This window comes from Tenebrio molitor, chromosome X (genome assembly GCF_963966145.1).
Source record: "Tenebrio molitor chromosome X, icTenMoli1.1, whole genome shotgun sequence".
NCBI lineage: Eukaryota > Metazoa > Arthropoda > Insecta > Coleoptera > Tenebrionidae > Tenebrio > Tenebrio molitor.
This window is the reverse complement of record NC_091055.1, coordinates 10126790-10141529: the sequence shown is the minus strand read 5'-3', so window position 1 is coordinate 10141529 and position 14740 is coordinate 10126790. Positions and strand designations below refer to the sequence as shown.

Genomic DNA, 14740 nt, shown 5'->3' with positions numbered 1-14740 from the left:
TTTGACACAGAAATAAACTGAGGGATTCTCAAAAGGATAGAAAACGCGTTTTTATTATTATTTTTTAATTATCAATATTGCTTTTTGTTGACTTTAAACCATTTGTACTGCTTCAAGTACCTGCTCTAAAAAAATAATCACGAGAACGAGTTTTATGGTATCGATTTATTTTGACATATGCTTGGTGTTTAAAAAATTTAAACCCAAACAAACAAAATTATTCATTTTATCTTTCAGAATCGTGAAAGCAAGTGTATCAAGAATACAAAAGAAAACTTTGTTTTAACGGAACGTTTAGGTTTTTTGTTTTAATTTACCAAGCTCAGAAAGAGAAAAAAATTGATCTGGCATTTCTGCATGTTGTACTTAAGCTTAAAAGTACAGTTTTTTATACTTAACCCTCCACCACCCGGCGGCACGGCAATTTTGCCGGATATTATAATTGTTTACTAGATACTATCATTATTTTTTTAAATTAGTGTCTATTAGTATCTATCAGTTTATTTGTGTATATTGGTGATTTAAAAATAACTTTAAAAATTCAGTTTATTTTTTAGAACCATAGGTGCATCAAAAGTCATACATTTTTGACACAGGAGAGAGTAAATAGCAATTTAAATTTTTTCTTTCGAGCTGCGTTTGGTTTTAATTCGAGAAGAGTTGTACTCAGTAAGTGGCTGTTTTTATTCTTTGAAGACAATTAGTAAATGACAAATAAAAATTCTTGATTATGATCATTCTATGTATTTATTAAGTTATTTGTATTTTTTTAATTCAAGCTTCAGAGATTACTTTATTTATAATCGGTTACCATTAATTAAATACAGTCTTAACATATTTGGAAAATCTCGCAAGATACAGTGACTAGAACTACCTACATAGTAATAAATAGGTATCATTAAGTCTCACAATATGTTGTATATTTTATCATTATCTATAATGGCTTTTAGATATTCTGTGTATCTATATAACAAGTGACAATGTAGTAATAGGTAGGGGAGGTGGTGGCAAAGTTACGTAAGCAAGTGGTACGAGTTGGTCTCTGGGGTCAGTTCACCTACACATCTGTCAATAGGTAATGTCACTACACGGTAATTACTCATTTCGTGAATAACAACATGACATATACATTCTGGATTGTGGGGACGACATATCCAACAATTCACTAGATAAGTAAATATAATAGGACAACCCTTCTTAATTTGTTTCAATTATGTATTAATGCACTTATCAGACATCACATGTTCGTGTTCCGTGTAACGCAATTACTTACCCAATCGCACAATAAAATGTTAAAATGATTTAAATAGAGCGAGACCGTTTGGAGGCGTGGAACGATTAAAAAAATTCGAAAAATATTAAATAATACCAAAGGTGTAGTATATTTTGGAATTTTTTTTTTGAGAAATTTGTAGGTCGGTCGTTGCAAGATGGACAAGTCGTTAATTACGCAAAGTCCACTTAAGTACATCGCCACTAAAACATGAGCGTAATTGGCTGTTGTTGCTGTTGATTGTACGGTAATTATCGGATGGTACCCTGTGTTTGACTGCATGATCTTTCTTCGTCCATTTGTCCTAATTGTAGCAACTGTTGTTGAATACGCCTAGTCCGTGCTTCGTGGTCGTCCAACCATGCACTCTATAATAATTGTCAACAATAGGTACGTGTATGTTCACTTAAATATTATATAAGCAGTATATGCCGTTTATGTACTGTATGTGTTATATGGGGTTATTCGTTATGTCCGTCACAAAATAACAGTTATTACCCGCGCTCGCCACTTGTAATTCTTTTCTTATTTTAATGAAACTCCGGTCGCTCAGGGGCTTTAATTGTCTCATTTAATTTTCGTAGTAAAATCAGGTTTGTAAAATTTAAAAGTTAATTGCAGGTCGTTAACTCAGAGATGAGACTTTGTAATTTGAAAGACAAATGGTAAAGCTCCCGGATTATCTGGAACGTGTGTTTCGGCGAAGACCCCGAGTCATAATAAAGTCAGATTTATTTCGGGGGCCATATTGATTATTGCTTCTGGTAGGCATTAGCTACTGCTCGTCACCAGGAATTCTGCCTTGTTTATAGAGTGATAAACTCCACGATGCCTCATTACTTTTGCTTTCCAGTTATTTTACGATCAGGGATTGGGCGATCAACCCTTATACCATCATGTAGAACCAGCGGTGCACGCCTATTATGACCTACGTTTTTCATTACTTCCAATTACTTCGGCAACATGACGTTTTCAATACCTACGCCGCGACATTATTTACAATTTTTATAACTCACGGTCAATACATAAAACGCCGAACTTTTACTACACCAATTGCCATAATTAAAACATGCCGAACAAAAAACCACTCCCATCAACCACATTTACTCGTTCATCAATTCACAATGTGACACCACTGAAATTAGTAAACCACCATAAATCCGAAAAAGTCAGTTATTAAAAAAATTTTAAAACGTATTTGTCTAAAAACATTACTCGTTCAAAAAAAAAACTTCTACTAGATAGCACCATTCCAATTCGGTATAGAATCTTTGGTTTAAACTTTTTAATGTGTTAAATATTAAATATCTACATTACTTTTTAGGCAGCCTTAATGAAAACGGTAATTTTACGTACTCACAAGCGGACGAAAAGTTACTCTTTTTCGGACACACTTTTTCTGGCACTGACGGTGGTGCCATCTATTGGTCCGTTTAGTATGTTAGCAACGAAACCGACAAAACCAATAATTGTCCTGTCACCTTAAATTATGTAAAAAAGTAACTGTATTGCCAATATGTACATAGTCAATTTCTAGTTTTGTTGGTAAGCTCATAACAAGTACTATTAAAAAAAATTGTTAATATGTATTAATAAATTTATCTATTTGAAAAAAGTAGATACCTACAAAATAAATTTGTAATTTTTCCAATGATGTCTTTTGCTTTGTAGTTCGTGCGGTCGCCTAAAAAATTTAATGCGCACCTCTGCCAAAAAGTGCCTTTTGTCCTCGCCTATTTTCAAGCCTCGGCTACGCCTCGGCCAGAAAACTCAGACTCAGACGAAAAAGATACACTTTTCGAACACTTACGTATGTCTCCAAACGTACACCCAGTTATATTTACAATGTGTTTCACGTAAAAGTACGAGCCTGACGATCTCAAACTACAACCCAATATTTTGTCATGAGTACCTAACTAGGTGTAGTAAATCATGATTTGTTTGGACATCCCTGAATTTTTTAAAATTTCCTCTTTTTCATACATTTGTGGAAAAGCTCTCAAGCGATTGTGTTAGGTAGTTAGGGGTGTCCAAAACCACAATTTATAATTTTTAATGAATCGAGTTGTGAAATGTTTTTTGCGTTGCGTTTAGAATTCGTCAGGCTCGTACTCTTACGTGAAACACGTTGCATTATTTAAAATTTTCAAAAATCTGAAATCTCTATGAGACAACTTTCAATCAAATTTTGACAACAAACAATTATTCTTCCTGATAGTTTAGGTATCAATCAAATTGGTTGAACATCTTTCGATCAAGTAATAAACAGAGATGTGACTTAAGTTCGAAAAAAATTCAAAAAAGTCCTAAAATTTAGCAGGAGTGCGTACAATTTGAAATTTTGGATTTTTTTTTTCTGTTAAATAGCAAACAAGGAGTTTTTTAAACCACGTGTTGTATCAGCACTGGCCGAAATGTTTTTTTATTTTTTTTTAGATAAAAAAAATAATAAATTTTTTTCCCCAATTATAAAACAATTTTTGAAAATGTTTTCGATATTTTTTCTTCAGCGTGAACGATGTTCAACAAGTGACCATGAATGGATGTGATGTTTTGTTTCACAGATAAGCAGACTTTGAGTACGCAACAATCAACTCTTGAATACCCTGATGTACATTTGTGTTTCTTTGAACATGCCAGCGTACATGAATCCCTTTGAGCCTTTCATATTTTTTGTGTATAGAAATTAAAAAAGCTCTGCAGCACGCGATGGTTAAGCCGGTGGAGAGAGGGTCAGTAAGATTTTAAGCGCATTGAGTTTTACTTAAATTTCAATGGTGACGTATGCACACAGAGAACAGTTTATTTCAAATAAATAAAATTAATTATTCATCAATAAATGATTTCTTTACCGGCGGCGAATTAAACTTTTATTTATAGGAACTAAACCATTTAATTGCATTACGTTTGCTATTGACCACAAACGCTTAATTACAAATTTGGAGTTTTGCTTATTTGGAGTCACTTAAATTTGTTTGTGAGAATTAAAACATTGCGAACAAATTTCGATAGTTTTATTAGCCTCCAGTTGGCTTTACTGCGCACAACAAATGTATATTTTAATTTTCTTACCTTCTTTATTTATAAGAAGTTACAATTTATTTCTAGAAACTGCAAGTTTATTAGCATGTACTCTAGCTTTACAGTTGCAGCAAAATGTGTGGATAGAACGTTCTATAGTTGTTTATTTCAGAGTATCAAAATAGTCTTCTGAAAAATTAATTATCGGCTGTTAGTTGTGAAGGATTTATTAATGGCAAATTTATTGTTTATTCCTGAAATTTACATATTTTATCTATAGGTGGTATGTAGGTACATATTTGGAAATTAAAAAAATATATTTTGCAAATATTTTTTTATTTAAGAAATACTTACGAACTGGTTTATGTATACATGGTAACATTGCAGTTCTAACTAAACTACTTAACTAACTATTCTAACTAGACTACTTAACTAAATTACGAACGGAAAAGCTTATAAAATTGCCGAAAAACCTTTACTGAATAATTTTTGCAATCATATGTGTTCCATCAATTCCTATATGAATGGATCGAGGAATAATTAAATGTTGTGGATTAAGTTTTATAATTCTTTTTCTATTTTGTTTAGTTGAAATCTCGATTTCAAATGCTGCCATGTGACTGTTAAAACCCACAGTGACACAACTGTCATAAACAATGTAAACGCTACCGCTCCAGTCTGTGACAACATTTCGAATTACACCAAAAATTGGTTCACTTACGTCATTTGTTTTATCGTGAAAAGCATAACCGATCTTATAGAATATTCCATTAATTTTAGCCCAACTAACTACATACAAGTCACTGATGCAGTCTGTAGGAAATGCATCGTTTAAGTTATAATTCTGTAAAGTACCAAGGAATTTGCCAGTTTCAAACGAATTTTCGATTCCCTTATTACTCAAAAGTCTATATGCCAATCGCAATTGTAACTTTAGTGATAACGTATATGGCAAATTTATTCTAGAGTTAACAATGTGGGCATTAACTTTCGACAATTTATGCATAGCCTCATAACGAATGGACGATAGATGTTTTAGAGGACCAACACATAGCATAGTTGAAGGATAGTGAACTAAAAAATGATACTTGGGTTTCAAGCCTTCTTGGAATAATTCTTGATAAAGACTGTTATGCTCGGCAATTAAACATTTTAAAAGGCTCAAATTAGAAGTTGTAATTGCAGGACTCGTAATTATGTCGACTATATCATATAACAACAAATATAGCCTCCAATGTTCGTCTCCTTCTGGTATTTTGTCACCTATTATTATTCCAAAGTAAGTTACAAGAGCAGCCATTTCTGAAGCCGACATTATTAAACAACCCTTAGTTAGATGATGGTCAGAAATGGCTGGTATAGGATTGCCTATGTCAACATTGCTGTTATATTGGAAGTATTTCAATCGGTGATTTAAGCAATTTAGTGAGATATATTTTTTTGATATAAGTTGTTTTATAATTTTCGCCATATCATATCTACAAATACCCTCATAAATGTCATGCATTAAGTCAAATGTGATATTTTCAACATTGTGATAGTTTTTTAAACTGTTAAAAATACAGGAACCTTGAACCCCAAATTCTTTGTTAACGACGTCAAGCTTATAATTTTGTTGATTCCTCAAAGTGGAATAATTTTCAAAAATGGCCACCTGAGTTTCAGCTTTGCTGCTTCGACATTTACGACAAAAATAATGGCTGCTAAAAGATTCAGTAAATCCGAGCAAAGAGTTAAGTCCCAGATTATCTCCTAATACAGCAAACAAACAAAAGTAAACTCGCAAATTACCTTCTGGAAGTTGTAAAGTAACACCATTCGATTCTAGAAACTGTAATTCCTCAAGTAATGAATTAAATGCCTTTCTATTTCCAAACATTGACCTATCAGAGCTGTACATTAATTGACAAAGAAAAATATTATTTAACGTTGAAGAAAAAGAAGGTGGAATGCCAGCAATTGTATAGTATAAGGCACCTATTTTATGTATACCAGCTTTAGAACCTAAAGGATTATTCGATTCAAAATCGTCATAGTACAGTAAAATCGGCAAAACAATTTTTTCACCAAAAGTGTGTTGTAGATTTTTCCACAAGCTCCCACAAAAAATGCTAGACAATTCCTGATCCTTATTTGATTCACTGACAATAAATGATTGAATGACGGTAAAAACGCCAGGAAGTTCCAAAAATTTTTTTAAGCATTTTCGCATAGGAATTACTTGCGCCTCACATTTTCTTGAGCTCATGATAATTGTATTTTCCGGATTTCTACGACTGTCCGGCATTTCACCAATAACAACAGACTTTGGCTGTATTAGGTATTTTTCAGATTCCATGTATTTAAAACGTTTATATTCTGTTTTAAAGTTTTCAAATACACTGAAGTTAAATATCGGCTGTATTATTCCATGAAGGTTGGAATCCAAGGCTTTTGTTAACTCAATCTTAATATAGTTTAGTATGTCATCAATTAATTCAGAACTATGCGAGATTATCTCCTGGACAAGATTTCTTGTTATGGAGGGATTACAATATAAGGATCCAATAAATTTTAAGAGACATCGAGTCAGATCTGTGTCTGTAAGTTGAACTGGTATATCTTTAGTGTTTATTTCATCAAAATCAGAAATGGCAGCATTATCATCTTTGTCATTTTGAGATACATTACTTCGATTACTTAAGTCACTGTCCACGCAAACGTTCCTTGTCTTAATATGGTTTGAGGCTACAACCAAATGATTACTGCTGTTCATATGTTTCTTCAAACTGAATACATTGGAAAATTTACGTAAACAATATTGATAACCACATAAATAATTTTGCTGCAAAGGATGTTGTACTTTCAGATGAAAAATAAAAATATTGCATTTCAAAAAGGTTTTTCGACATAAAGTGCAACGTAACATTGTGATCCTATACTGATTTTTGATTTTTAATTTGATTGTGGAGTTGGAAGATCTGGGGCAGTTTTTTATCACTTTTTAAATGAATATCGTAAATGATCCACTGGATAAGAAACCATATATGTTCAGCCTCCAACGGATATTGTAAGTCAAAAACTATAAAAGACTTGAAACATACGTCAACGGCTTTCAGCAGAGTTGGCACTGTATATAAAGTGTCATGGATGTAGAGATGAACAGTCTGGATGTCGTAAAATGTTGGGCCGACGATGATGATGTATGGTTGGACGGTCATCCCAAAGCTGGCCATTTTAGTCCTTTTCGCCTCAATGGCATCGTGAATGTTACTTGGAGCCTGCAATTGCTATTACTAATATACTTGTTTCAATATAAACAGAATGATATACCTTAACGTGAAGAATGAAACCCTCCTGAGATTCTGCCACCGTAGGTTTCCAATAAGTTTTTCCTCCTTTCTTTACCACTTTGCTAGCATTGTTCGAAACTGTTTCGAACAACACTAAAAACTTAATGACATCTTCGGAATCTACAGAAATCATATCGCACTTTATTTATATAGAACGCGCCAAGATAATTATGAATTACCCTTTTTAAGCTTTCCGCCATTCAGCAATTCAAACAGTATGCCGTTGGTCGGCTTCTTGTTTTTTGATACTTCTAACACGCTTTCAAATGTTGATGGCCAATGTTCGAAAAGCATGCAAACTTTGTCTTTATATAGTTCTTCGAAATCACTTTCTATCTGAAAAAAACAAGGGAACCTAATTATGAAAACGTGTGCAGGGGTGCCCCATAATTATTCGTTTAAAAAATTTCAACGTTAGGTTTTGTTGCGCAAACTTGTGAAATAATGGGTTCCCTACCAGTTATTTTATAATTTAAAGCATTACCAGTAAATATCCCGTGGATAATTTTAAAATAGGCCAGTCGTCATAAATCGATGATATCGTAATGGGGTCGTTATTGGAGTTAGGAGAAGAAAACTTTTTTCTTAGTTGGAATGATTTTTTCCAGTGCGCTAAAACACTTTCAAATGGCTCGCAATTGTTTTTGAGCCAATCTGCGCTTCTCATTACATCATCCAAATCTACAATGTAATTCGTTTTATAAATATACCTAGATAATGTTACCCCATTTCCACTCATTATGGTATAAGCCCCTTCCCCACGCGGAAATGGGGGTACCTAATATGCATAGGTCTACATACCAACATGAGATTCATCTCCACTTCCTCCATTATCGTCTTCAGAGGTATCCTTTTTGGATAGCATTTTGCATTTTCTTAAAAATTGTAACATGTTTCGATTTTTGTCTACCAGTTTACCTCTTGCTATGCCAGCTGTATTGGTTTTGGAGTACCTTTTAGGAACTGGAGCAGAAAAGTACACTTCTTTGCATTCTTTTGGAAATAAATCCACTATCGCATTGGCGACTTGTGACAATATGTCATTCGTGAGGCGGACGCTGGTGGAGAAAAATAATCATTGTAACACACCCACTGTTTACCACTTACGTAATTATAAGTACTAACTTTATATCGATATCAAAAAAGTTACAGATGACTATGTTCGTTAAATACCCTTGGCACTTAGGACTCAACCCTCTGTCATTGTATGACGCCATTATGGCTTGGCCAGTAACAGTTTTAGCAAGTAATTTCTTTAGGTCAAAATCCACCATGCACTGATGGAAAGTATTATCTCCAAGCTTCATTTTTTTAGGGAGAGGTTGATCTGATTGTTCATGTTCATTATTACTTTCTAGTATTAATATCTCAGCATTCAATATTGTGTTCGGGAGAGGTTGATTTGTTGCCGATTGAACATTTTCGGTATCGTTGTCAAATTCTATTTCAGCGTTCAATCTGTCATTGACATACTCGTAACTGTTTGCAGATAAATTTGATGTTGATGGTATGGTGATGGTGGAAACTTCTGAATCTGTAATGTCAGGTGTATCCTCTGACGGTCGCTGATAATCGCCCTGTTGAACAGGAACGTATTATTCTATGGTGCACGTGATCATGTGATTCACAAGAAAGATAAACACACAAAAATAGTAAGCATAATAAGTATACTCATTTAAACCAAAAAAATTAAACGAAATAAGCTTACATGTAACGGTTGTGCATTATGTATATTATGATGCCAATGTCTCTTTATTCTTAATCGTTCACCTATTGACGGTACAATTGTCGAAAATAATTCATCATTTCCTGTTAGTTGTTCCAACTCCTCTAGAGTAATTTGGTTTTCTACAATGAACATTTTTTATAATAATAAATTTTTCATTAATAATGCTACGAGGTATCTACATATTTTCACATTTACTTAGTTCCTATATACAGAACATTCACACAGAAAGTGCATAAGGATAGATAAAGAGAGAATGATTAGTTCTTTATATTGAAAGTAACAACTGTGCAAATAGACTCACTAATATACAATAACCATCAAAATTTTATAGAATATTATTGATGAGATAAAGAAGGAGAATTGATTATTCAATCCAGTATTTTTTTAATTCATAAATTTAGAAATTTAGAATGAGGTAATGTGTGTAATTAATACTTATTTATGTATGGTAAGATTACTCAATAATGGACCCAGTTATTTCAAAAAGTTTGCGACAATTAGTGGAAGTAACCAAGTGGATATTTAATTTTTGGCAGAAATTAACTCTAATAAAATAAAATCTCACATGCTTAGCTTGGGGTTAACCATGTTTTAAAAGAGTGTGGAAATTACCCAGTTTAGTGACATTATGGAACAATTAGATATTTTGTTTATTTATTCTTAAAAAATTTCAAAAACTTTTGAACATGCAATGACCATTATAAAAATTGGATAACTTAGTCCTCAGAAATTAATATCAACAATGCGCGCCAAATTACACCCTGAACCTACATTTTTAGATAACTTCTGTGGCGCGAACGCCATAGTGCACAGACTTAGAGCGAGGAACAAAAATATGAAATTCATCTGTAGGAACGGGATGGGTGAGAACTGATAAGTGATAACTCTATCAGGATCAGGTGGTTACAAGCTGCTGCCCATTACTAAAGCTAAAAACGTGAAAATATGATAAAAATACTAAAATCCATTAGCCTTTGTGATTTATTCTATTTTAATTTAGTACTGCCTTAGAAACAATCCTGCTGCAGGGTTCGATATGTAATGTTGCGCAATAATAGGTAAAAGTAGGTACTCACCTGTGAAGACTTGCACCAAATGTTCTAGGTTACACTTTTCAATAAGGAATCTAGCTAGGTCCCAATATTGCTTTTCCATTTTGATTATTTTTACTAAATTCCACAATTCACAAGAACACACACACATTAGACGTTGGCACAGTCGAAATGCCAATATGTTAAATGCATTGTCATCCTTACAAAAATTTACTACAAAAGCACGTTCGTCGATACCCGATATCGGAAGAACGTAATTCTATTCTTATGAATAAAATTTAATAATGGTAACTAAATTGTTCTTTCATTTATATCCTTTTTGATTTGTTTGAAACAAAATCATTCCTCAGCTCATTCCCATAAAAAAATGTTATTAAACGCAAACAAATGTCTTACAGCATTCAAACAAATCTTTTTGATTTTCTTCACACAAGGAAGTATTAGTTGTGTATAATAACGATATTGCAAATAAATGGTTTGGTTGCAGGAAATTGTCGTAATTTTTTCTCATTTCTTCTAAGGAGTAAAGCTGTGTTCCGTGTAAATTTTCTTAATATAGAGTAACAAATGGATGTGTGTGCAACTAAATCATACACCACAAGTAAAAACAGGAATGTTTATTAACGTAAAGCAGAAAATTTTTCTGTGTGTGGGGTGTAATAAAATCACGAGCGACTAGTATGGAATGGGTTCGTTATCTTAAAACTAGACATTAAATAAACAGCAATCGGTATTACAGTTTTGCTTCCTATCACACTGGTTATAAATCAAGCAACATAAACATATAAAAAAAACCTTTAAACATTAAGGGGTTTTGAAGTCATAAAATTTAAAAATTACGTAGCTCAAATAAAATGCTCCTGCCATCCATAAAGTGGAATAAAAGTTTGAGTACTTTTACTAAGTATTAAGCAAACGGAGGGCTTAACCTCCCCTTTTGCTTCGGTGAAAGGTGGATAAACATACCCCATATTACATTATTGCACTTAAACCATTAATAAGATAAGTAAACACATATGTTTGTTGTTAGTTATGCAATTTCGGCTTACACTGTACCACTGTAAACCGAAATCGAGTTTGTTTATGTAGCGATATGCTCAAATAATATACACATTAGAGGAGCTAATTAGTCATGCAGTTATTCGTGTAAGTGTAACCGGGACGCGGTGCTTCATGTAAATAAACCTGTGGGAGCCATCTGCCATTTTTATATATTTAGTTTAATCAGAAAAATCCACGACACGGTTAGTGAACACACGTGCGGATAGGACATCACAGCCGCCCTCTATTTTCATTTATTTAAATGATGTCCGAATTCATTTGCATATTGTGTATCCCATATGGTACCTCCTGTTTTTATTTTTTCACAAATATAAATTCGTCGATCCTAATCTGCCCACACAAACTCGTATTTTGGAGCTTTCGACCCGATTCCGTAACTGCCACGAATTAAAAAATATTTGCCAGTGTAGATCTAAGGAATAAAAATTCGAGTCACGTGATTTGTTCAACCCTTCCGGTGGTGCGCACCTTCGTGCTTCGCGTCAATAATGATGAAAATGAGCTAATTTAGGTGATTTTATTATCTGACGGAGATTCATAAAGTGTGAATCATAAAAATGTTAATTTGCCATATGATAGATTTTTCACACAGGTGTTTCAACGTGAGCGTTACTAATAGTGAATAAAAATTAACCCTGACGTGAGGAAACGATTTCCGGAAAACTCCACCACATGTTAGATATTTTATGTAAATGGTGGAGATTTGTGTTAACCCCAAGTCTGGTGCAAGAACAGAACGGTGTCATTATGCATTGTCATAATAACGTTCGGGGGTGATCACGTCTACGGGTACTCGATCGATGGTACTTGTGGAAACAATCTGTTGTAGTTTTTGAAGGTTGAGACCGTTGCCTCGACGAGGACCTGCCAGGAGCGATACCGCTATCGGCTACGATTATAAATAAAAAAACGAAAAAAATCCCAACCATAACAGTGATGAGCGGAGTCGTTTAGTCCTTTCGCATTCAAATCGAGCTGATTATAATGGTGACGGAAAGTTTTTGTTGGAATTAAAAATTAGCATTTTTACCCTAATTGGGGATTGTAAACACGTTAAACCCGATGTGCCAAAAGCTGAAAAAAAATCGAACAAAAACTAGCTACAAGACAGACGCAAATCTTTATGAATAGGTCGGTGCAGCAATTGGGGTTAAAAAAACTTTATTAGCTCGGCTTTGTTGTATTGTAAGGGTAAATTGTAGCAGGTAGCTAGGTCTTCAGGTGTGCCGTATTTGTAAAGCAGGTTGAACCGTTCTCGTTGACACAATGTGATACTTTCTAAGCAATTTGACTTGTATGCAAAACAAGTCCAGGTGATTTTTTTCTGGTCGAAACGGCCAACGGAGAAGAGTCTAATGAAACTAGAATTATTTCAGCACACCTACGGGGATCACAACGATCTGTTACCTTATGCTATTTGTGGCCGGTATGACGGTAAAGTGCTGGTACCGCTAGGACTGGGGCTGAGTAGCTCTGAGCACCCCTGAGATCTAGTATATTACTCATCAAAGGTGAGCAAATGTTTTTTCACTAATAACTTCAAACGACGGGATACTGACCCTCGGATTATTCCGAGGGTGAAATCTTCTATTAATGATACTGAAAATCTGTGGGAACACTCTATCCATCTATTGCCACACACACACAAATATATTTACATGCGTGTACTTTTCTACATGTCTACATTTAAATTGCTCAAGATGAAGTCGCACAGGGGTAATCTGTGCTTGCTTACTTAACTACAATATACACCTGTGTGTAATGATCCGTGGGTACTGTGCGGGGACTCCCGTTGTGCCTTTGAAACTCATCAAAAATACACCCTTTCGAATTAACGGACTGGTGATACCATTATTCTACCATGTTGGCTGCTATTACATGTTATTGTCAACATTTTCGACACCCAAATATCCACCTATTGTTTAATGTTTAGCGGATTTATGTCGTTAGGGTCCACATTATTATACCCTCGTTGTCCTCGTGTTAGTCATACTTTTTGATTTTGTTTAAAACTGACTCCTGCAGAGAATCATATGAAAACATGTTTATAGGAATCGACTCTTATCAGTGACAATGGATTTCTAAAAAACTCTCGGTTATGTTATGTTGACAGTAGAGAAGATAGATTGTTACGTCGTGTAGTAAATACGTTATTTTTTATCGGAATGGTGACGTAATTTGTGGTTTGATAAGAAATATCACAAGTTACAAAAGTTATTATCTATCACTGACAGACTCGAACTCACGAGTGTTTTATTTTTGTTGTTAAAGTGTAAATATTTATCCGATTAAAATGTAGAAAAACACACGGAAGAGTCGCGCGTTTCAATCCAAAACTGGAAATGTATTCGATGGACATTTTGATTTCGAAATAGCGTTAATAACGATCGGTACGACAAAGTTAAATGTGAAAAATTCGCTTGTTGAATACTGGTCGCTGTGATGTTTAATTAATGACATTTTGTGGCAATTTAGAAATTCAAGCCCTTATAATACCCGTCGTGTTTCGCATCGCGAGTTCGATTAATTCATTTTGCCCAGGGACTCCAATCCAATTAGGTGTAAGTCACAATACATTGTCAGACTCGTTCATCAATAAAGTGACTTGCATCTTCTGGAACACAGTTTCTGCATTTGCCCGGAAATATGGGCTTCGAGATATGGACTGGAAGATATTTTTCCGAGTTGCGTTACGTGTCTTTTTACTTTTCAGAGTGGAACTGTATTAATTGTTTGATCGGCTCAACAAGTCAGTATCGAAAAGGAGTGAGCCTCGCAACCCCACTATCAGACTTGGCGATGACATGACATTATGCACTAGCACTGCACTACCTTCGATATCAGCATTAGGATCGGGCGTGGAGATAATGCGTCACATCCTTTGATTAATGAATGGTAGGGTATTATATGACATTTCACTTTCCCGCCTTGCATGTGTATTCATACGCAACCCTAAACCCAGAACGGAGTTAAGTGTAAATGTCATTAAGTGTAACCAACTCTGGATATCTCTTAAGTACGTTATTTATTAAGAGCACCACTTGTTTAGATCGATGCTAAATCAAACTGGTGACATGTGACATATTTGCTTCTTGCAGTTTGGAGCATGCTGTGCTAGACAATGTAACTAGATCGGTGCCGCGAGCTCCAGTAGTCGATGTTTTCAAAACGTAATTCAGATAATCACGGTCACAACCACATGCTTACCGTTTAAAAACAAACAGAAAATCTAAGAGCTACTCGAATTACCCTGTACTGGTGCCCGCCATAA

At 34.3% G+C, this 14740-nt stretch overlaps 1 protein-coding gene across 1 annotated transcript; it reads right to left on the bottom strand.

Moving 5' to 3' along the window:
- Positions 1-4620: 4620 nt before the first annotated feature.
- On the bottom strand, positions 4621-11054 carry LOC138140120 (uncharacterized). Its single transcript, XM_069060879.1, has 7 exons — positions 9335-11054; positions 8752-9203; positions 8428-8684; positions 8111-8307; positions 7806-7962; positions 7607-7746; positions 4621-7554 (listed from the first exon to the last, which is right to left on the bottom strand). Exons 1-7 carry the CDS (start codon positions 9485-9487, stop codon positions 7210-7212), a joined length of 1701 nt encoding a protein of 566 aa, XP_068916980.1. The 5' UTR covers positions 9488-11054; the 3' UTR covers positions 4621-7209.
- Positions 11055-14740: the final 3686 nt, after the last annotated feature.

Bases quoted from the DNA above. Each gene is read 5' to 3' on its own strand.
- LOC138140120 (XM_069060879.1), bottom strand. From the start codon at position 9,487: ATGTTCATTGTAGAAAACCAAATTACTCTAGAGGAGTTGGAACAACTA. The intron at 7,963-8,110 runs GTAATGCTTTAA...TGTTTTTTTCAG, and splicing joins TATCCACGGGATATTTACTG to ATAGAAAGTGATTTCGAAGA. The intron at 7,555-7,606 runs GTATATCATTCT...TAGCAATTGCAG, and splicing joins GTTTCATTCTTCACGTTAAG to GCTCCAAGTAACATTCACGA.